The 22498-nt window shown below is 41.1% G+C and overlaps 1 protein-coding gene across 2 annotated transcripts in view; it reads right to left on the reverse strand.

The window, feature by feature from the left end:
- Positions 1 to 6528: 6528 nt before the first annotated feature.
- Positions 6529 to 22498, reverse strand: part of PSMA1 (proteasome 20S subunit alpha 1) — a 50030-nt gene continuing 34060 nt past the window's right edge. For both annotated transcript variants that reach the window (XM_033928192.1, XM_033928191.1), the window contains exons 7-10: positions 16812 to 16941; positions 13531 to 13610; positions 11569 to 11673; positions 6529 to 6859 (exon numbers count right to left, since the gene is read on the reverse strand). In XM_033928192.1, the coding sequence (XP_033784083.1) occupies positions 6803 to 6859; positions 11569 to 11673; positions 13531 to 13610; positions 16812 to 16941 (372 nt within the window). In that variant the 3' untranslated portion in view covers positions 6529 to 6802. The remainder of the gene's footprint in view (positions 6860 to 11568; positions 11674 to 13530; positions 13611 to 16811; positions 16942 to 22498) is intronic.

Here is a 22498-nt window from a genome sequence, read left to right on the forward strand (position 1 = left end):
GCGCTAATAGAAGAGGGCCAAGTCTTTTTTATGCATGTCCCTAGGGGCTTTGGTGCATTTCTCGCGGGGGGACTCCCTACTGCATCTTTGAAAGGGAGGCCCTTGGGGATTTTTTTTAATGTCTTCAGGCATGCACGGTTCCTTTTTCTTGCTGACTCTCTTTTGTTTCCGTTCCAAACTGGTTACATCATTAACTGTGTCATAAAGTTTGATTGTATTTGTTTTTAAGGTGAGGCAACGTCAACAAGAACAGAGTCATGAGCTTGATGCCCTTCACCTTATTAAAAATACTTGCTGGATGATAAAAACAAAATCAGAGATTGGAAATATAAAATTAAGGGACCCATAAGTTTAATGATGGTCCCTATGTGATCTCTCTGCAGATTGGGTACTGAACACTTATGAAAATAGTATAAAAATATAAAAAACATAAAAATATTCTATACAGGTTTTAATATCATGTTTTTAAATAAATAACATTGATGCATGTAATGAATTGAACAATCATTATTAATAAGAAAATTAAATAAACTGGTGATCAATTTTGATTAGATGGAATAATTTACCAGTATTACATATTTTGTACTCCTGATTATCTATAGGAGCATAAAGAAGTGACGTCTGTGAAGAAGGATAAGAGCAGTATTTGATCCAAGAAAACTCCAAGAAACAAAATTTCACTACAGTATTGATTTGAAATTCAAAAGAAAGTTTGCAGAAGGAAACTTCTGGACAAAGTGGAGTGAAGTATGTACTGAGAAAAGAGACTTAGGGAGCCAAACGTAGGGTCAATGAGGGCCACCACTAGCTAGCCCCCTGGACCTTGTAATAAAATCACTGCTCCACCGTCTTGGGCAACAACTTAGACTGAAAGCCCTTTGGAGAAGTGGCATATTTAACTGTACTGAATTGTTTATTGCTTTCTGTACTTCTGGAATCAGAAGCTGGACTGAACTCTATTGAATTGGTTGTATAAGAATTTCAATAAATGTCATTTGGGTGGAGCTGTGACCCAGTGGTTAGAACAGTGAGCTGAGCAGCAAAAGCCAGAGTTCAAATCCCATTTCTGCCACTGCCACTCCCTCTGACCTTGGGCAAGCCACTTAACCCCAAGTACAAAACATAGACTATAAGCTCTCTTAGAAAGGCAGATACCTCCTGTGCACAGATTTAGAAAGACAAGTAATCAAATCCAAATCCATATTATATTTGATGTTCAATTGAAGTTATCAAGTCAATTATATCAAGATACATACCATATAAGGAAAGAAAAGGGAATGGGGAAAAGACAACACAGGCAGAGGAAGCAGTGAGAACAGACGGCATCATGGGAGAACTGGGGAGAGGGTAAGATAGCGGTGAGGCTAGATGGAGAAAGAAAAGATAGGTCTCATCTACTAGCCTGCAAAAATGTTAACAATTTAGTACTTTTTTTTTTCTTCAGAATTTAGCTACGAGATGTAAATGAACAAGACATTTTTCACATGTTGCTATCACCAGGAACATTGTGTATTGTAATTTGGCACCTAATGCTTCAAGCAGCAGGCTGAGAACTAAGAAAAGTCACATTTCAAATCCCACTGCCATCAAAGCCAATTTTTCAATACGAGGGGGTGCTAAACCCAATGGAAATTACCCCTCCCTGGACACTGTCAGAGTTTGCTCAATATTGGGAGGTGCTCAAGCACCGGTTCCTATGCCTACTGCTGTTCCTTCTGATCTTAGACAAGTCTCCTCACTTCCATTGCCTTGGATACAAACTTAAAGGTCCTTTTACTATGCCCCCCCCAAAAAAAAAAAATAGATGGTAGCGCGTAGGTTTCCTATATGCTGAGGCCTCTTTTTAATGTGAATCTAAGATGGCCGACAGTGCCATTTTCTTAATAGCCACCCATGTAGTAGACGTTAAAGGCTGCCTTGCTAATCCTGTGCTATCTGCTAGTGCTAACCCTGTCTTCCTAATCTGAATTCAGTTGGCAGCCTTTCCTTACATGGGCTTTTCCACGTGGTTTTGATTTCTGCACTGTGAGGGAGAATAGACCACATTTCAACACCAACATCAAGGCCCATCTATCAGGCCCATTGCTTCTTTAGCTACTTGCTCTAGTACAGAGGTTCTAAACTCAGTCCTTGGACTTACTTAGCCAGCCTGGTTTTCAGGATTTCCCCCCAATGGATAGGCATGAGCTAGATTTGCATGCACTACCACAACCAGGCAAAGGAGAACCCAGACACCATTCACACCCCCCCCCAATCAGAGGCGTCAAATGCAAAAAAATGTACGATGGCCTACTGGCCACTCAGGCAGCGAAACTAGACGCCAACTCTCCAATCTACTGATCACGACACCAGACTACAAAACTTTCAGAAAAGAACTAAAAACCCTGCTATTCAAGAAATCCATGACAAACTAACACCGCAGGAAGCATTTCAATTCCCCAAAGTAAACCGCTCTACTCTGTAATACTTCTGGAAGTGTCTAGATAACCTCTTACGTAATCCGCCTTGAACCGCAAAGTAATGGTGGAATAAAAGTCACTAATGTAATGCAATTATATGCAAATCTATTTCATGTGGAGTTATGGGATGTCTTACAATGCTTCTCCATCACACCTTCTTCTAAACCAGAGGTTCCCAACCCTGTCCTGGAGGACCACCAGCCTGTTGGGGGTTTTGGGGATGGCCCTAATAAACTAAACTAAACTTTAGGTTTGTATACCACGCCATCTCCACAAGCGTAGAGCTTGGCATGGTTTACAGGGTTAGGTTGAAAAGGAGCTACAATGAAGGGTTATAGGAAAGGAGCTAGGAAGATAAAGAGGGACAGGGAACCAAAAAAGCGTGAAGTGTTAGATTTTTGAAAAGAGCCAAGTTTGCAGGTGTTTGCGGAAGGATTGGAGGGAACGTGAAACTCTGAGCGGGGAGGCGAGGTTATTCCAGAGTTCTGTGGTTCTAAAGGGGAGGGATGTTCCTAGTTTTCCTACGTGGGATATACCTTTTGTAGAGGGGAATGATAGTTTCAGTTTTTGGGAGGATCTAGTGGAATTAGGGTTAGAGGAGTTCCAGAAGAGTGGGATAACGGGAGGGAGGATGCCATGTAGGATCTTGAAAGGCACATTTAAAGAGGACTCTGGAGTGAACTGGGAGCCAGCACCTGAAATCTCAGGAGGCAGTTTGTGATACACTGGTGTAAAGAACTTAAAAGTTACATAAGTTATTCGTAAATGTATTTATTTTTTTTAAGTGGTGCCACCATTCCACTGCTTCAAACCGTGCTACAGACACTCACCCCCACCCTCCAAGCCTGCTAAATCTTCTACTGCTGCTTCCATTTATTTACTTAATTAATTTTCTATACCATTTTCTCCAGGGAGCTCAGAACCGTTCACATGAATTTATTCAGGTACTCATGCATTTTTCCCTGTCCCGGCGGGCTCACAATCGATCTAATGTACCTGGGGCAATGGGGGATTAAGTGACTTGCCCAGGGTCACAAGGAGCAGCGTGGGGTTTGAACTCTTCTAAAGAATTGGCCACATGTATTTAATTAACAGTAGTGTTCATATTGCACACTAAGGTCAAGGAACATCTCTTGAATCAGTAAATTGCATTCACTGCTAGACCACACCCTTTCCGAGCCAATATTAATTAGAAAATAAGTCGTGTCCTTCTATTTTACAATGTATTTTACGGGGCGTGGGCAGATCTTATGTGTGAGAGCTAAGGACAGGAAGGGAGCCATCCTTCTGCCAAACTAAGATGGTTAGGTGAGCAGCTGGTTATTAAACAGGATCTCAAACAAATGACCACTACTTCAACTGTTATTGTTTCCTCCCAGTCTAGCAATAATACAATGACACAGTAGATAAGTGCCAAATACTAAACACTCCATGACTTCCTTCCCTCCTGTCTGTCTCCCCCCTTAATATCCTTTCGGCAAAAACAGTGTAAAACAGACTTCAGTCAAAGCTCATAGCTTGACAGAGGCACTCTGTTTTCATTTTTTCCCCCTTATATTTTATTTTTTGGCTTGCCAGTTTCCTCAGGCTGCTAGCTGACTCAGAAACAGCCAATTTCTAGATTGATGAAGCCATAAGTTTCATTTGCTACTACCCAGGTTTTTTTCCCCATTACAGCGCCCTTCTTCCAGCTCCTCATCCTGCCTCTCCACCATGGTAATGTTCCCTGGTTAGAGATTACAGCATAAATCAACTTCAAGCCACGTCACAAGAGGTCACCATTGTCCAATGGCTACATACTTGGATTCGCCCTAATCCCTCAGCTCAGCAAGTTTAAGGCACAGGAAACAGATTCAAATTCAGATCCCTTGGCAGTGATTTTAAAGCTCTTATTAACAGCAATATGGTAGTACTAAGCCATACCTGAGGTATTTTCCTCATGTAGTGCTGATGATACGGCAGAGGGAACCCCTGGAGGGCAGGCTGCAATCAGCCTGTTCAAAGCGCTTCCTCTTCAAGGCCAGCCACCGCTACTACTGCTTTGAGAGGCCCGGAGTTATGTCAGGTCTCATGGTGGGAAGGTCAGTGGGGTGTTGATGGGTGGGAGGCGAGGGGAGAAAGGAATATTGTTGGGGTGGAGAGGAAGGGAGAGATGAAATAAAGGGGTATAAAGGGGCAAGAGGGAGAAATGCATAGAGAAGAGAGAGGGAGAAATGTTGGACACAGGGTGGAGGGCAGGGAGAGAAAAAAAATGTTGCACATGATAATGGAGGGAGGAAGGGAAAGATGCTGCATGGAGTGGAAGAGAGATTTGCCTCAGGACACAAGGTAGGGAGAGGGAGAGAGAGAGAGGGTAGACAATGGGAAAGAAACTTTTGTGATTACAATGTCAGATTTGAAATGTGTATCCTGCCAGAGCTGATGTTAGATAGTGAGGAAAAGTATTTTTGTTTATTTTATTTACACCAAAGCGCTGGCATGGAGCTGGAGAGGGTAAAGATGGGTTGGGTGAGTGAAGAGGCTATGAAATAAACCCGCCAGGACGTTTGGGGGAAAAAAAATCTGATTGAGCAGGAAAAATAAATCGAAAAATCGATTCAATAAGCCAAATCGAATCAAAAATTTATTTTCTTTGAATCGGGCAGCACTACTATATATTACATACTTAATGTTCATACTTTGTGCTTTGTTAAATTAGTTTCTCATTTCAACACTTCAAAAGAGATAGAGGGATGTAACCTACACAGAGCAGCAGGTACAATCCAAAATACTAAAAAAAAAAAAAAAAAGAATGACGACGGCAACTGGAAATGAACTGTAGCAAAAATGAAATGTGCAAAGGGAGAATAATTCATGAATGGAAAAGGATAGACAATACCACAGGCCCTGATTGTAGTCGCAAACTCCACTGTATGGATAGCTTAAATGACCTTAGCAAGCAAGAGATCCTTTCAACAGAATCAGAGATCATGCCAGCCAAAATATGTTTCTGCAAGAATAACAACAGAATTAGATTTCAAATGGTATCAATTCCAAAATGAAAATGAGACGCCAAGAAACTGCAGCTGCCTGTTTAAGGTAAGTAATTATAGGCCAATTGGAAGAATTCCTTTTCTGATAAAAACTTACTGAAGAATTAGTGAATGTAGCGCTTAATGATTCTACTCAGTCTGGCTTTCGCCATCATTATAGCATTGAGACAGAGATAATCAAGCATGGAAGCTAACTATCAGTTATTTAGTGTAGGTCATGCAGTTTGATCTTAGCAGTGCCTTTGATCAGACCAGTGGTTCCCAACCCTGTCCTGGAGGACCCCCCCCCCCAGGCCAATCGGATTTTCAGGATAGCCCTAAAGAATGTGAATGGAGCAGATTTACATGCCTGTCACTTCTATTATATGCAAATCTCTCTCATGCATATTCATTAGGGCTAGCCTGAAAACCCGATTGGTCTGGGGGTCCTCCAGTCCAGGGCTGGGAACCAATGTTGTAGACCAGGGATCTCAAAGTCCCTCCTTGAGGGCCGCAATCCAGTCGGATTTTCAGGATTTCCCCAATAAATATGCATCGAAAGCAGTGCATGCACATACTTGTTTGGCAAATATTTTGATTAATCTACTGTGATCATACTGTGGATGGTCAGTACTTTCTTAGGGCTCCTTTTACAAATCGCACACAACTTTTTAGTGTGCGCTAACCCCAGCTCTAGCCGAAAAACTACCACCTGTTCAAGAGGAGGCGGTAGCGGCCGGCAAATTAACGCACGCTATTACGCTCATTAAACTGCTAACGCGGCTTCGTATAAGAAGCCCTTAGTTTGTTAACCGCACAGAACTGCAAGGTAGCTGTGGTTTATAAGAATCTAAGTTATGTTAATGTTACTGGCAGGCACAGTTCTTACTAAGTTCCAAAGGAGAAATAGCTTGGTTTAACAAAAAGGTTCCAAAACAGAAATGTGACTATGAGGTTTCGAAACCGATGCTGCCATTGTTTGCATTATTAGCATAAAACAGCATACATAATCACATCACTGTTCTTTGTAGTAAGTGATAGGAACTGAAAAAAAAAAAAGTGTTTCAAGAAAAACAGTTTATTCCAGAGTCATCTTCAGACAATATGATTTTTATACAAAACAGTAAGCAATATTCTACATTTTTCATAAAATGAACATTTGGATTTCTGAGGAAGAAAATGTGCCTAATTGAAACAGATTAATTTGGAGAGGCTCTCTTTTCTGGAACGACCTCCCTAAAATTTATGATTACACTTTGCATTTGGTTCAAAGTATAGATCAAATGCATTTGGATGAATGCTCCAGTGAGGTTGTGAACTGTCTGTGGCGAGTTAGTGCTCCATTGGTTCATCGGCCTTCTCTGCAGGTTCTTCAGCAGGCGGAGCAGGCTTGTGGGAAGATGAGAGAAGAAAAGAAATTAGTATTAAAATAGAAATAATGTCCTGAAAAGAGTGAAGGTCGACAGGTCCCCTAGTGTTTTATTTAGGATAGCTCATTAAATCTACAGCCTTCAAAAGTTAAATTAGTATAGTCTAGACCCAAAATGATTCATAAATGTATCCAAAAAATATGTCTAGATTGTTTTAAATTTATAAACCTGACGCCTCAGCCCCACCACTCCACCGCAATGTTAGATTCAAAACACGGGAGATTTACTATGGGAGCCTCATCATTGGCTGTCGGGTTTGTATCATACATTTATTTATTTTTGTATTTTTATAAATTTTTAGTATATTGATCAGTCATTAGAATTAGATTTAGACTTTAAGAAGTTTTAAGAAAATAAATATTCTCTTTCTGAGTATCGTAATTTAGAAGTACTTGATACTTATCTCAGCGTTTAACCCAGGGAGTCAGACCCGACATGTTTCACAGCATTTGTGTTTTATCAAGGGTCTCCCTGCAAAATATTAAAAAAGAGAAAAGAGTCACATACAATTATGCGCTCTGCTCCCCTCCTAAATGAAATACATTCAATATAAGTAGTAGTTCAATTTGAATAGTGTACTTACCGAGGGCGCCGCCGCCATCCGACTCCACTACTTTCATGAGAAAAGATGGCGCCGGCGTCCTCGGGCCGGAATTTAAATCCTCCCTCGCTGTCATACAAAACTCCTCCCCCTGCCCTCAATTGGTCCTCACAAGATTATACCGTCCCCCACTCTATACCGATGTTTAATCCGTGGGGTTGAACTGTATTTAAAGAAAAAATAAATCTTTGTTCAAATTCGTTAAGTTTAACAGGATCCTCCCGCCCTTCCCGCCCTGTTACTTTCTTAATAACCCGCCATCTTAGCTCTGTCACTGCATGTTTAAACCTTAAACAGTGCTCAACCAAAGGAGCCTGCATGTTCTTATTCATAATTCGAGATTTGTGTTCAGTTAGTCTAGTTTTTATTTTTCTACTCGTGCGTCCCACATATATAAGTTCGCACGGGCATACTATGACATAAATCACCCCTTCAGAATCGCAGTTGGTGATATGTTGTGCCTTCAAAATGTCAGGACGGCCCGGAACATCCCATGTTTTTCCTTGGATGGCTAAGGGGCACCATTGACATCTACCGCATGTGCCGTGGTTTCCCTCCACCCCCTCTCTGTCCGGACGAATGCCAAACTTCATAAAGTTCAATTGTTGGCCCAGTGTATTGCCTCGGGTGTATGCAATCATAGGAAAAGAACCCAAAACTGAATGGGGTTGGACAATAAACCAGTGTTTTCTTAATATTTGCACTACCATTTGTACCACTCTAGAATAAGGGAGCACACAAATAAGGTTATCTTCTTCCTCTTGTGCGGTAATTGATTCTTGCAATAGAAGATCCCTTTGTGCATATTTACCCCTATTAAATGCTTGTTTAATGGATCGTGTTGGGTAACCCCTATCCAAAAAGCGTTGTTTTAAATCCTTAGCTTGTAGTTTGTATTCTTCCGTGGTAGAACAAATCCTGCGTGCCCGCAGAAACTGACCCACCGGCAAATTAAATCTAAGCTTGAATGGGTGAAAACTGTTAAAGTGTAAAATGGTATTGCGAGTTACTGGTTTTCTATATAGGGACGTGTTGATTCTGTCTCCCTGTATTTGTACAGTGATGTCCAAGAAATCAATTTTGGTCTTATGGCAGGTCATTGTAAATTTTATATTTGGATCCACCGAATTTAAAAATTCTACAAAGGAATTTAGTTCTTGAATCGTGTCCTGCCAGATGAAGAAAATGTCATCTAAAAATCTGCCCCAAAGTTGGATACGGGGCATCCATGGTGAGGTATAAACCCAGGTCTCCTCAAATCTGGCCATGTATAAAGCAGCTACAGAGGGGGCGAGGGTTGCGCCCATAGCCACCCCCTGTATTTGTTGGTAAAATAAATGTTGATATTTGAAGTAGTTATTCTCAATAACCCACTTCGCTAACTGCATCAAAAATTCAGTTGGAATACGATGGGACTCCCTCTTGTGGAGGGACTCCCCGATGACGGTCAAAGCTTCTTCTTGGGGGATCTGTGTATACAGTGAAACGACATCCAATGTCACTAGCCATACATCAGTCAGTGTGCCATGATATCCATTGAGAATTCTCAAAAAGTGAGATGAATCTTTTATATATGATTTTATCTTAGGCACTTCCTCTCTGAGGAAAAAATCAACCACTTTGGAAAGAGGTTCTAAAATAGAAGACCGGGTATTTACGATAGGTCTCCCCGGTGGATTCACCAGCGTTTTATGAATTTTTGGGACGAAGGAGATACATGGAATCATGGGGTTTTTTTCAAACAAAAAAGTATATTCCTTTTTGGTAATAATGTCCCTCTCTCGGTAATCATTCAAAAATGCAAGAATTTGTTGTCCCAGATATGTAGTAGGGTCCCCCTGTAGAAGCTTGTAAGCACAAGTATCTGCCAGTTGGCGCTCCGCTTCTAGTTCGTAATTTTTTCTATGGTTGAGCACTGTTTAAGGTTTAAACATGCAGTGACAGAGCTAAGATGGCGGGTTATTAAGAAAGTAACAGGGCGGGAAGGGCGGGAGGATCCTGTTAAACTTAACGAATTTGAACAAAGATTTATTTTTTCTTTAAATACAGTTCAACCCCACGGATTAAACATCGGTATAGAGTGGGGGACGGTATAATCTTGTGAGGACCAATTGAGGGCAGGGGGAGGAGTTTTGTATGACAGCGAGGGAGGATTTAAATTCCGGCCCGAGGACGCCGGCGCCATCTTTTCTCATGAAAGTAGTGGAGTCGGATGGCGGCGGCGCCCTCGGTAAGTACACTATTCAAATTGAACTACTACTTATATTGAATGTATTTCATTTAGGAGGGGAGCAGAGCGCATAATTGTATGTGACTCTTTTCTCTTTTTTAATATTTTGCAGGGAGACCCTTGATAAAACACAAATGCTGTGAAACATGTCGGGTCTGACTCCCTGGGTTAAACGCTGAGATAAGTATCAAGTACTTCTAAATTACGATACTCAGAAAGAGAATATTTATTTTCTTAAAACTTCTTAAAGTCTAAATCTAATTCTAATGACTGATCAATATACTAAAAATTTATAAAAATACAAAAATAAATAAATGTATGATACAAACCCGACAGCCAATGATGAGGCTCCCATAGTAAATCTCCCGTGTTTTGAATCTAACATTGCGGTGGAGTGGTGGGGCTGAGGCGTCAGGTTTATAAATTTAAAACAATCTAGACATATTTTTTGGATACATTTATTTAGGATAGCAACAGACTGTTGACACTCGTTTACCCACAGAACGCGTCACTCTGTTTTGCTGAAAAGCTGCCACGGAAACCTGATACTTATTCAGCTCATAAGAACATAATAAGCAGAAAGCTTATGCGCCACATCAGACACAGAGAACGGGCCAAATTTGTGAAGTGCCAAGAATCCGCCTGCATGCTCGTCCATCAAGATAATAGTAGTGCAACACACTTTCTAAGTATCAAAATCACGGGAAACATGCTGTAATCTTTACTTATAATCGGTGCAGTAAATAGTATAGCAAATACTTCACACAGTTCCCTAAATTGAGTTTGTTTACAAGCCCTGCCCATCCATCACCCAATAAAGACAAAGAAATCAAGTGCATTCCTCTGGGACTTACTCACTAGAGATAAAAAGGCAGTTGTGCTCCTTAACTGGATCCTTAACTGGATTTTAGAAGAATGTCGAGACTACCGGTGAGTCTATTCTCCCCACTTGACAAGTCCTCTTCCTCCTTCTTCTCAAACCTTCTGCTCTCTCATTCGCCTCCATCATATCCCACCCGTCCCCAGTGGTGTAGGGTGTTTTTTTTTCTTCTATTTCTCTCCTCCTCCTCCTCCTGTCTGCATTTTCACTTTCCCTCTCACTCCTGTTCATTCCTCTATTCCTACCACCACCACCACTAGCCCTGCTGCTTCCTGACAGGCTCCGAGGGTGGGGAAATTATATATAAAAAAAAAAAAAAAAGGCCTCTTCTTCTTCCCCCAAATCCTGAGTGTAGCTGAAGGTGGGGGATCCAGGAAGGAGAAGCCGACTGGGCCAAGATTCTACCATCTAATCACTTCCCGGACTGTTATGCCAGCTCAAAAATCCACTTGGTTTTCAAAATCTGTTCACATACTCCTATTTGAGGTAAACTGTCAGCATAAATGAAAGTTCTTATAAGAGAAAATACTTCCTTAGAATAGCTGTTTGAAATTTTGAACACGTCTTTAATTATCACTACTAATTTCTACAGCGCTGTAAGCTAAATATGTGAGAGACAGTCCCGGCTCGACAGAGCTTAAAATCACAGGGGATTCCACAACTAGATTGTATTTCTTTACCAGTTTCTTCAACGAGAACTATAAACCACTTCTCTTATTATGAACTACATGACTTCAGTTATAAGTATCAGTCTTCTGAATGGCAGCACACTTCTACACAATCTGCATGGTGATGTATTCCCTCCCCCTCCCATTTATTTCCATTCGGAAGTCAACACTGACAAAAGCATGAACATGTAACCTACAGTCACTCTACAATATACAGCAAGCCTGAGACGATCAAGCCTCTAAGCATTATATTTATATATGCTATGAATCCAAGCATGGTATTTGTTACCTTTCTCTGCGGTCTCTCTTCAAGACCTTCCAGGAAAGGTGCCACATCGTCGTCATCATATATGGTGAACTCCATCTCTTTACCAACAATCCCAATAGAAACATTCTGGAGAGCACAGTTTAGAGAGTTAGAAAAAGGTCAATTTTTTTTGCATTCCTCTCTCGCTGAGGAAATACTTCTTGAGCTGGAAAGAAACTGGATGAATTGTGCTAAAGTCCAATCTAGTTTAGGAAATCATATCTTGTATTTATTGTGTCCTAATACACTGGATCACATTCTCTTCCACAGCTACAAAATAAAAATGCAATTTTATAACCTACTGTATTAACCACCATTCAGTTACTACTGGTTACAACAGTATTTCTCAATTGTCATTTCAAACCAATTAAAACATTAGTAATATATGCTTTCTCGATATTTGGGAATTCCTGTCTAAGTTAACCTACCATCCATTTAAACTAGAGGAAATTTGAGGGTTTTTTTTTTTTTTTTTTTTAAGATGCCCTGTGAAATGTGTGCAGGAAGTTTATTTTATTTTTAACCTACTTAAAGACCTAAGTGGCTTTTAATAAAACATACATAATAGCAGAAATAGAAACAGACATAACAATTATTGTATACAGAAACAGATCCATGAGGGGCTGACCTAGACACCAGGATCTAGCACGGGATGGCTGAGGAAGGGAAAGCAAAGGGATGGAAGATGGATAGTTAACACGGAGAAAGAAGAAAATGACAAATGGGAAGGAGACCCTGGCAAGCGAGTCAACAGAAGCCAACCATAGCCTGGGACCAACATGATTTGAATAATGACCAGACAACAAAAGGTGGAAAAAATAATTTTATTTTCTGTTTTGTGATTCTAAGATGTCAGATTTGAAATGTGTATCCTAGCAGAGCTGGTGTTAGACCGCGAATGTGAGCTAGGATTTAACAGAGAGAGGAAAAGTCTTTTTTGTTTATACCACAGCGCCAGTGTGGGTAGGAGAGGGCAAAGGGGGTGAAGAGGATATAAAATAAACCCACCATGATGTTTGGAAAAAAAAAAAAAAATTGGCAGGAAAATTGAATCGAATAATCGAATCAATAGGCTGAATCAAATGGAATTTTTTTTTTCTCGAATTGGGTAGCACTACTTTGCAAAAGGGATAAACTGTAGGTAGAGCTAAGGAGCTCAGTGAAGTACAGAGGAGGCACAGAGAAAAATCTCAACTGGATCCCTTCTGCAGATGGCACGCGGCCCTGGGGACACTACCCACTTGTCTAGAACAGTGGTTCCCAACCCTGTACTGGGGGACCCCTCAGCCAGTCGGGCTTTCAAGATATCCCTAATGAATATGCATGAGAGAGATTTGCATACCTGTCACTTCCATTATATGCAAATCTCTCTCATGCATATTCATTAGGGATATCTTGAAAACCGGACTGGCTGGGGGTCCACTGGTCTAGAATGTCTCACCTATTGCACTGGAAAATCCTTTGATGACTACTATTACTTAGCCCTATCCCTAGTGAAGGAAATTAAAGCCAAAGTTGGATGAGTGAAGTGTCCCTGCAATCTTCATTTTCCTAAAAATATTTTCCATGATGTGTACCTATAGTTTAATGCCCTTTCTGTGTTTTTCCCCCCTTAAGAGGAATTATTGTTCTATATATAAATCAATAGCAGCTTCCAAGCCTGCAACATGCTCTTGGATGATATGCAAATATCTTCTCAATAACAATTTTGCACCCCTTCCCCAAAAAAAATGGATTTAAAAAAATATTTGCTCCTGCTAATTTTTCTCATAAGATCCAAATAAATGCATATCATAGCAATTCATCAGATCATGTTATTGGAGGCCATTATTTGCTAGGTGGTGAGCTGAAGTGATCACCCATCTTTACAAGAGTTTATTTCTCTGGTATAGCACTTAGAATGAAGCAATTACAATACAGAATTGGAGAAATACTGAATTTTACCTTTGTGGTCAGGTCTTGTTCAGCAGGAAGGGTCTCTCTCAAGGCACGCAGACCATGTTTAACCAAATCATTCAGACTGCCTTTAAATTATTAATACAAAAATAAAAATTAGCTTCTCTTATAGAATTTTCAGACCCCCCCTCCCCTTTCTACAATGAGAGCTGGAACAGAAATTTTCCATAAAACTTGCCAGGGTAAACTTAAGTTAGCAAATACCCACAGAGTAACTGCATGAAATATTATTATGAGACACCACAGCTGAAACACCACATTAAGGAGGTCTTTCTTTCTTTTTTTAACCAAAGATTAACATATGTTATATGCCACAAAATTCATTTTATTCCTATTGGCTCTGCTGCAGATAATCTGCATTAATTTTTGGTAAAAGACTCCTTAGTTCAGTAAACACAGAACTGCCATACAAATTATATTCTATCAATAACAACCTCGTAGATCATTTTGGCTTTGCTCCCTAGAAAAAAAGGTAAAAATAACCAATGAGCTCAGATCAACCCATTCTTGGCTCACAAAAAATATTCAGCAGCAATCAAGTCTAACCTCTCTCTCACTCCTGGCATTTATACCACCCCGCCAGTCTAGCTCAGCATCTTCGCCAGTGCAGCACTGATGCACATCTGCTGCCTGTTAGCCCTACAGACTTTGCTCTGCTGTGTCTCACCCTCAGTGACATCACATCCTGTTTCCTTTCTAGCAGAGGGAAGCTAAGAAAGCAAAAAGAATGTTAGGAATTATTAGGAAAGGAATGGAAAACAAAGATGAAAATGTTAAAATGCCCTTGTATACGGCCGCACCTTGAATACTGTGTGCAGTTCTGGTTGCTGTATCTCAAAAAAGATGATATAGCAGAATTAGAAAAGGTACAGTGAAGGGCAATGAAAATAATAAAAGGGATGAGACGACTACCCTTTGAGGAAAGTCTAAAGCGACTAGGTCTCTTCAGCTTGGAGAAGAGATGGCTCAGGGGGCTATAATAAAGGTCTATAAAATAATGAGTGGAGTAGAAAGAAGTGAATCACTTGTTCACTCTTTCCAAAAATACTATGACTAAGTAGTAGATTTAAAACAAATTGGAGAAAATATTTCTTCACACAATGTGTAATTAAACTCTGGAATTCTTTGCTGGAGAATGTGGCGAATCAGCTAGTTTAGTGGGGTTTCAAAAACAGGTTTGGATAATTTCCTAAAAGAGAAGTCCATGGGCCATGATGGCTGGGGAAATCCACTTCTTATTCCTAGGATAGGCAGCATAAAATTTGTTTTACTACTTGGGATCTAGCTAAGGTACTTGGGACCTGGGTTGTCCAATGTTGGAAACAGGATACTGGATTTGATGGACCTTTGTTCTGTCCTAGTATGGCAATTTTTCTCTCTCCCCTATCCCCCTGGGTCAGCATCTCTCTCCCCATTCGTATTTGAGGTTCAGCTGTACCACAGAGTAATACAAGGGCATTATAATAGTTTCATCTTTGTTTTCCATGAGGCTGGGGGTGTTGTTGGGGGGTGGGGTGGAAGAGAGAAAGATTCTGGCTTGGGAGGGGACAGGAAAGAGTAAGAGTGAAAGGGATGAGTGAATGCAGACTTGAGGGGGTATGGGAGAGATGCTGGCTTTGGGGTGGAAGATCCTGCATACCGAGAGGCACAGAAACAGAATTCCTAGTTGGGGACTGAGCATAGACACTGAAGCAATGCTGGACATGGAGAAGAATGCTTGATGGGGAGCGAGCATTGGAACATGAGGAGCATAGAAGAACTGCTAGACACAGAGACATTGCTTGAAAAAGGTTGATTCTGACAGAGGGATGATGAATGCAGGGGAATGGAGAGAGACACAGAGGGGAGAAGCTCAGGATAATGATGGGGGGACGACAGATGCTGGAAAGAACAGATAGGAGTGAAATGTAAAATGGACAGGTTAAGCCTGGAAAGACAGTTACTAAAAAAAACCAACAAAGAAAAGCAGAAAAGGGACTCTGGGACCTAAGTGCATGGAAAAATAATAAACTACCTAGACAACAAAAGATAGAAAAAAGATTTTTACTCTGAAGTTATTGAGATCTATGTCGGCTTTCAGAAATGTTTTTCAACAACAAAAAGGTGAAATACTATGAAAATAAACCAACCAGACTTCACTAAGGTGGGCTTTTACAAAAGCGTGCTGCTAGAAGAAAGTCACTAAGCAAGAAAACTTGAAGGCTCTTTTGTTTTCTCTAGTATAATTTACTGAAAATACTGAATTGTACTGAAATTCTGGATATTAATGAAAAAAAAATAGCAGAATTTGCAAATTTTATGCTCAGAATTTAAATTTTTTTTCCCCCATGCAGAATTCCACCAGGAGTAATCTATTTCATGCATACCCGTTGCAGAATATCCTGAAAACCAGACAAGACAAGGTTGGGAAACACTAATCAAGATTCTTCATTTTAAGATTAAAACTTCTAGTCCCAACTGGCCCAAACTAATCTTGAATCTAGTACCCTGACAGCACAGAATTTCATCACTAAGCCAAAATCGTTTCTTTTTAAAATTAAGTGTGTGAAATACTTTCATCAGAAACCACAATTCACTTAAAAAGGACCGTTTGGATAATATAGTCAAAAATATATCCCCCATAAAGGAAAAAAACAACAACCCAAAAACCCAAACCCAAACCCATTGTCAAGGAGAATGCCATTTACCTGATAATTTATTCTATCCAGATTCATATAGGATAGAGTAATTAACACACATATCTCATTTCTGTTTCACTATGTGAGGCAGCTCTGAATAATGTTCTCTTTGTAAGAACATAAGCAATGCCTCTGCTGGGTCAGACCTGAGATCCATCGTGCCCAGCAGCCCGCTCACGCGGCAGCCCAATAGGTCCAGGACCTTTGCAGTGATCCTCTATTTATACCCGTCTATCCCCCTTTCCAGCAGGAAATTGTCGAATCCTTTCTTAAACCCCAATACCGTACTCTGCCCTATTACGTCCTCTGGAAGCGCATTCCAGGTACTTAAATAACCTGTGAAATACACAACACAGAATGTCCCCACTGCACTAATTCATGCTGTCTGGTAATGTTTCACAATAACGAGCGTTTGATCCACTGAAGTATGCTGAATAATAGAGTTCAATATAAGAAGAAATTCACTAAATCATTTTATCATATATTGGTCATACCTTTCTGAAGGTCAGCCCTTTCAAGCACCTATTCTTTGTTAAAAAGGGAAATGCTTAAATTTGTTAGTGAAATAGGCAGATATAAGATGCCACTCACAATCGGAGAACTCAGTCATGTGTCTCTCCAAATACGTGCGGGCAGACTGTGAACGGGCACCAATAGACATGGCTTTACAGTCAAAATAGTTTGCAGATGGACAGGTCTGGAAGATGTGAGGACCCATATCCTAAATGAATAAAAGACAGTGAAATGAGATTATACACACACCAGTAAGCAGTTTTGTTTGTTTTAGGTTTATCCGTAATAAAGGAGCATGTTTGTATCAAGGTCATAGCTCAAAGACTGCAACCTGACATACACACTAAGGAAGCCTAGAGTTTTACATATCAAGGTCACTTTTCTCTTAGATGTGGTCTAGCTGCACAGGAGCTCATTTCTGTTCTGTGTTCAAGGCTGAAGCGCCGGGAGTGGATCCGCAGTTGACAAATGTGAATAGGGATGGAGGAATAATAGACCCTGATCAATTTTCAGAGGGTTGTGTTTGTGAGGAGCTAGTTAAAATAAAGGTAAACCAAGCGATGGGGCCGGATGGTGTACATCCGAGGGTGCTGAAGGAACTTAGGGAAGTTCTGGAAGCTCAGCTGACCTTTTCAATGAGTCTCTATAGTCGGGAGTGGTACCGGAGGACTTGAGAAGGGCGGATGTGGTCCCTCTCCACAAAAGTGGAAGTAAGGAAGCAGTAGGGAATTACAGGCCGGTAAGTCTAACTTCTGTGGTAAGAAAATTAATGGATACACTTTTAAAACAGAGAATGGTTAAGTTTCTGAAATCCTGTGGATTACAGGACCAGAGGCAACATGGATTCACTAGAGGTAGGTCTTGTCAGACAAATCTGATCAATTTCTTTGACTGGGTGATCAGAGAATTGGATAGAGGATGTGCGCCAGATGTGGTGTATTTAGATTTTAGCAAAGCCTTTGACAGTGTTCCACACAGACGTCTAACAAATAAACTGAGTGCCCTCGGGATGGGTCCCAAAGTGACAGGCTGAGTCAAGAACTGGTTGAGTGGAAGGCGACAGAGGGTAATGATCAATGGTGATCGCTTTGAGGAAAAGGGATGTTACCAGTGGTGTGACTCAAGGTTCTGTTCTTGGGTCTGTTTTTTTAAACTTTTTTATAAATGATATTGCTGAAGTGTTGTCGGGTAAGATTTGCCTCTTTGTGGATGATACCAAAATCTTCAATAGAGTAGACACGCCGGATGGTGTGAGCAACATGAAGAAAGACCTAGCGAAGCTTGAAGAATGGTCTGAAATTTGGCAGCTAAAATTTAATGCTAAGAAATGCAAGGTCATGCATTTGGGCTGCAAAAACCCGAGGGAACGGTACAGGTTAGGGGGTGAAGAACTTATGTGCGTGAAGGAAGAGTGGGACTTGGGTGTGATTGTATGTGATGATCTTAAGATGGCCAAACAGGTTGAAAAGGTGAAGGTGAAAGCTAGAAGGATGCTAGATTGCATAGAGAGAAGTATAACCATTAGGGAAAAGGAGGTATTAATGCCCTGTATAAGACTTTGGTGAGACCTCATTTAGAATATTGTGTAGAATTCTGGAGGCCACACCTTCAAAAAGGATGACATTGATCCAGAGGAAGGCTAGTAAAATGGTATGTGGTCTTCATCATAAGGCTTATGGAGGACAGACTTAAAGATCTCAATCTGTATACTTTGGAGGAAAGGTGGAAAGGGGAGATATGGAGATATGATACAGACATTTAAATACCTATGCAATGTAAATGCGATTGAGTTAAGTCTCTTTCATTTGAAAGGAAACTCTGCAATGAGAGGGCAAAGGATGAAGTTAAGAGGTGATAGGTTCCGGAGTAATCTAAGGAAATACTTTTTTACAGAAAGGGTGGTAGATGCATGGAACAGTCTCCCAGAAGAGGCGGTGGAGACAGAGACTGCCTGAATTCAAAAGGGCTTGGGATAGGCACGTGGGATATCTCAGAGAGAGAAATAGATATGATTACTGCGGATGGGCAGACTAGATGGGCCATTTGGCCTTTAGCTGCCTTCTTGTTTCTATATACAATATTTCAAAATTCTGCAGTTTATTTGTAGTGTTTTGCGTAGAATTCTCTTATCCTGAGACATGAAATTCCTTCCTGCCTTTTTCTCTCTCAGGTTCCAGCCTCCTCAGTTCCCTCTCTCACTCCAACTGAAGTTGTCTCCCTCTAAATCCCACCCCTCTCTCACTTGCACCCTGAATCTCCTCCTTGCCCCCCCCCCCCCCCATAGTCTGGCATCTCTCTCTCCCTCGCTTCCCATCCTTTTCTGGTCTTGGCCACTCTTTCTTCCTCTCTTTACCATCCCCCCCATCTCCAATTGAAGGCCCAGCATCCATGTCCCACCACCTCTCTCACTTGCACCCCGAATCCCTTCCCTACTTGTGACTTTTAGGAGGCCTGTTATTATTGTCATGTTTTATGATAGTTGAGATTGTTGCTATGCATGTGACTTTTACTATGTTTGTATTTTGCTGTGACCTGCCTTGGAAAAGCAGGATATAAATAAACTCTACTCCCCATATTCTGGCATCTCTTTCTCTCTCTCTTTGCAGTCAAGCATCTCTTCCTTCTCACCCCTCTTCCTGGCCTGGATTTTCTTCTCACCCCCTTTCCCCTCTACTTATGGGTCCAGCATCTATATTCCCTCCCCTCTCCCTCTGCAGGTCTAACATCCATGTCCCTTCTTCTCCCCACAACCCGCCCCCTTCTCTATCTCCCCCTGCAGGTCTAGCAACCATGTTCCCTACCCCCTACTTGCAGTCCAGCATCCATGTCCCCTTCCTCCCCCCTCCTACTTGCAGTACAGCATCTATGTCCCCTCTCTGCTCCATTATGGCCTAGCATCCATGTTCCCTCCTCTCTCCCCCCTGTATATTGTGGTCTAGCTTCCCCTCCTTCCCCCCCTCAACACACAGGTCTGGTCTCTCTCCCTATGACAGAACCCCTCTCCTAGAGTAGCAGCAGCAGCAGTTGGCCGGCAGAGGCACTGCTGTGAACAGGATGCGGGCTTTTGCACATGAAATCAGAAACAGGGTGGTGGAGTTAATGTACTGGATTAAGTTAGGTTACATGATTTTGACCTGATTTAAAAAGCACTTTGTGAGGGGATGGAGCTCATCCTTGGTCAATGTTTGATCTGCTTTTAGAGCAGTAGGGAGTTGCTACTAACGTTTTGTTGGGGGATTTTAGTGCACAATGTGGTGGTGCTATTTAATCCGATACGAAGGAATTTTTCATGATGCAATAGCAGTGCCAGGATTTGTGAAAAAGATATATTTTGCTACCTGTGAAAAAGAGAATTGTTTGGATCTTAGATTTTGTGGGGCAGTGAAATTGTTCCTGTTTTTCAAAATTTGCACAATGAAGTTGGACCAGGTCCTTCTATCCTTCTCTTGGAGAAAGTTCTCTATGGCAAGATAAATCCTTAGTTATGAAAAAAATATGTGGTTTCTTATAGGTCTTCAAACTGGTGCTCAGTAACAGAGGTGAGGGAATCAAAAAGTGGCCCAAGCAGAGCAACTAAAACAGTACAGTGGGCCCCAAAAACTTGTATGAAGGGACAAAATTGACTGGATGACCTGACATGAGTAATATTTTGTAAAGAGGCCTGCATCAGGGGTCAGCTTAGTAAAGGTTCCAACACAAATAAAATTATTCTGATCTATTAAAGATCAACGAATCCAACATATGAACAGCAAGTACTGTAGGCTCTCTTTTACTTCACAATCCAAAAAAGATGAGGCAAAATGGGCTTATGATAAGGGTAGAACAGATTCAGTTGAAAGTGCTCAAATTAATTATTCATTGTGGTAAGGGAGCTGTCTGAAAAAGGATGCCTGCCCCCCCCGCGACAAAGATCCTTTCGCTGAACATGGATATACCTGAATTCAGTAAATTTCAAATATCTTTCGTTCAACATCGTTTAAAAATGCAACCAAGTTAACTTTGGCAGCTGCTTGGAAGGAGACAGGAGTTCCATCTGCAAATGGTGGGATAAACTGGAATATACAGTAGAACCTTGGTTTACGAGCATAATTCGTTCCAGAAGCATGTTCGTAAACCAAAATACTCGTATATCAAAGCGAGTTTCCCTATAGGAAATAATGGAAACTTGCTTTGATACGTTTCCCCCACCCCTCCCCCCAAGGCCAGCGGTGCTGCTCCCCCTCGCTTGCAAAGGCCCCCCTCCCAAACCGGCACCCCCCGTCCGCCCAACTTGAACTCACCCCCCCCCCCAATCTGGCACCGGCACGAGAACCGGCATCGCACCCTCCGCTCGCAAAGGGCCCACCACTTGAAACGGCACCCCCCCCCCCCCCCCGCTCGAACAGACACCCCAAGCCCAACCGGTGCGCTTGAAGATCTTCTTCCTGCCTCTGCCGGCTTTGAGCATGCATCTGCGCATGCTCAAGCCCTTCTAATTCTCCCTCTTGCAGAGATATATATATATATATATATATATATATATATATATATATATATAAAAAGATAGAAAAACAAACCAAGGTGAGGCATTAAACTAAGGTTAAATGAGAAAAGATTTGGAGGTCCCTTAGGAAAGTTTTCTCTAATTATCTCACCCAACACTTCTTTTACTGGGGTGGGGGGGGAGAAGATAGCAGGTTTTCTTATGGGAATCGTATCATTTCAGATGCACACATTTTTCTCTTTCCTGTCATCAAGTTCAGTAGATAGGCAGCACTGCTTAGTAAGATTCTTGGGCAAGTTAAGTTTATACTTGTCTTAGATCAGTTTTCACTTGAAACACAGTCAGCTGTTAATCTGTGACCCTACTTTCTCTACAACAGAAAGTCAAAAGATAAAAAGTTGTACTGTCTACAGAGGAGAAATCTGCAGCTTTAAAAAAAAGAATAGACAAGGGCGAGTCCATACAAAAAACTGCAATTGAATTTTGAAGTGGGAAGAGTAACTGTTAAGGCAATAAAGTGAATGGAGAAATGGGACTCCAATCATGCCTCTTACTGCAGCTTAAAAAGGCTTACCGAGGTGTCCTAAGGCAATTTAGCAATCTATGAATACAAACTGTATGCTAAAAAGTAAATTTTATTTTTCCACAAACAGGGTTGATGCAGATGGAAGGACATGTGTGCTAAATCAGTATGCTAATATACACATATGAGAAGGTAAGCAAAGCTTTGTTCCTATGGTTCACACAGCAACGAGACAAGGTCATGCCAATACTGGGCCCTATATTGTAACAGAAAGTTCATTTTTTTTTTTTTCAACCTCAGCTATGGAACCGACTACCCACACAGATCAGGTTGCAAGACTCACTAATGACCTTCCTCTTCCGCCAGTCGGACCATTAAAAACTGCCTCCTCAATACTCCTAGTACTCTTCGCTATGACCAGTCGGGTCTCTAGAATAAGCTCTGTTATTGTCTACTGTAACCTATTTGTTGTCGTGACTAGTCTTGTTTTCAAACGATTGTGAATGTCTACCTGTAACCCGTTCTGAGAACGAGATAGAAATCGAAATAAATAAATAAAGGTGACCCCAATTTAACCATTAATATGCGTGATCACTAGAAAAAAAAAAAAGTTAGCTCAATATTTCTGAAGAAAATCTGACAGCAGATTCAGAGAATTTATCATTTTAAAACAAAAATTTCTCCTCTTATTAAAAAAAAAAAAATATATATATATATATATATCAAGGGAGCAGATGAATGATGACAAAACTAACTTAA

The sequence above is a fragment of the Geotrypetes seraphini genome, chromosome 19, assembly GCF_902459505.1.
Source record: "Geotrypetes seraphini chromosome 19, aGeoSer1.1, whole genome shotgun sequence".
NCBI classification, from domain to species: Eukaryota; Metazoa; Chordata; class Amphibia; order Gymnophiona; family Dermophiidae; genus Geotrypetes; species Geotrypetes seraphini.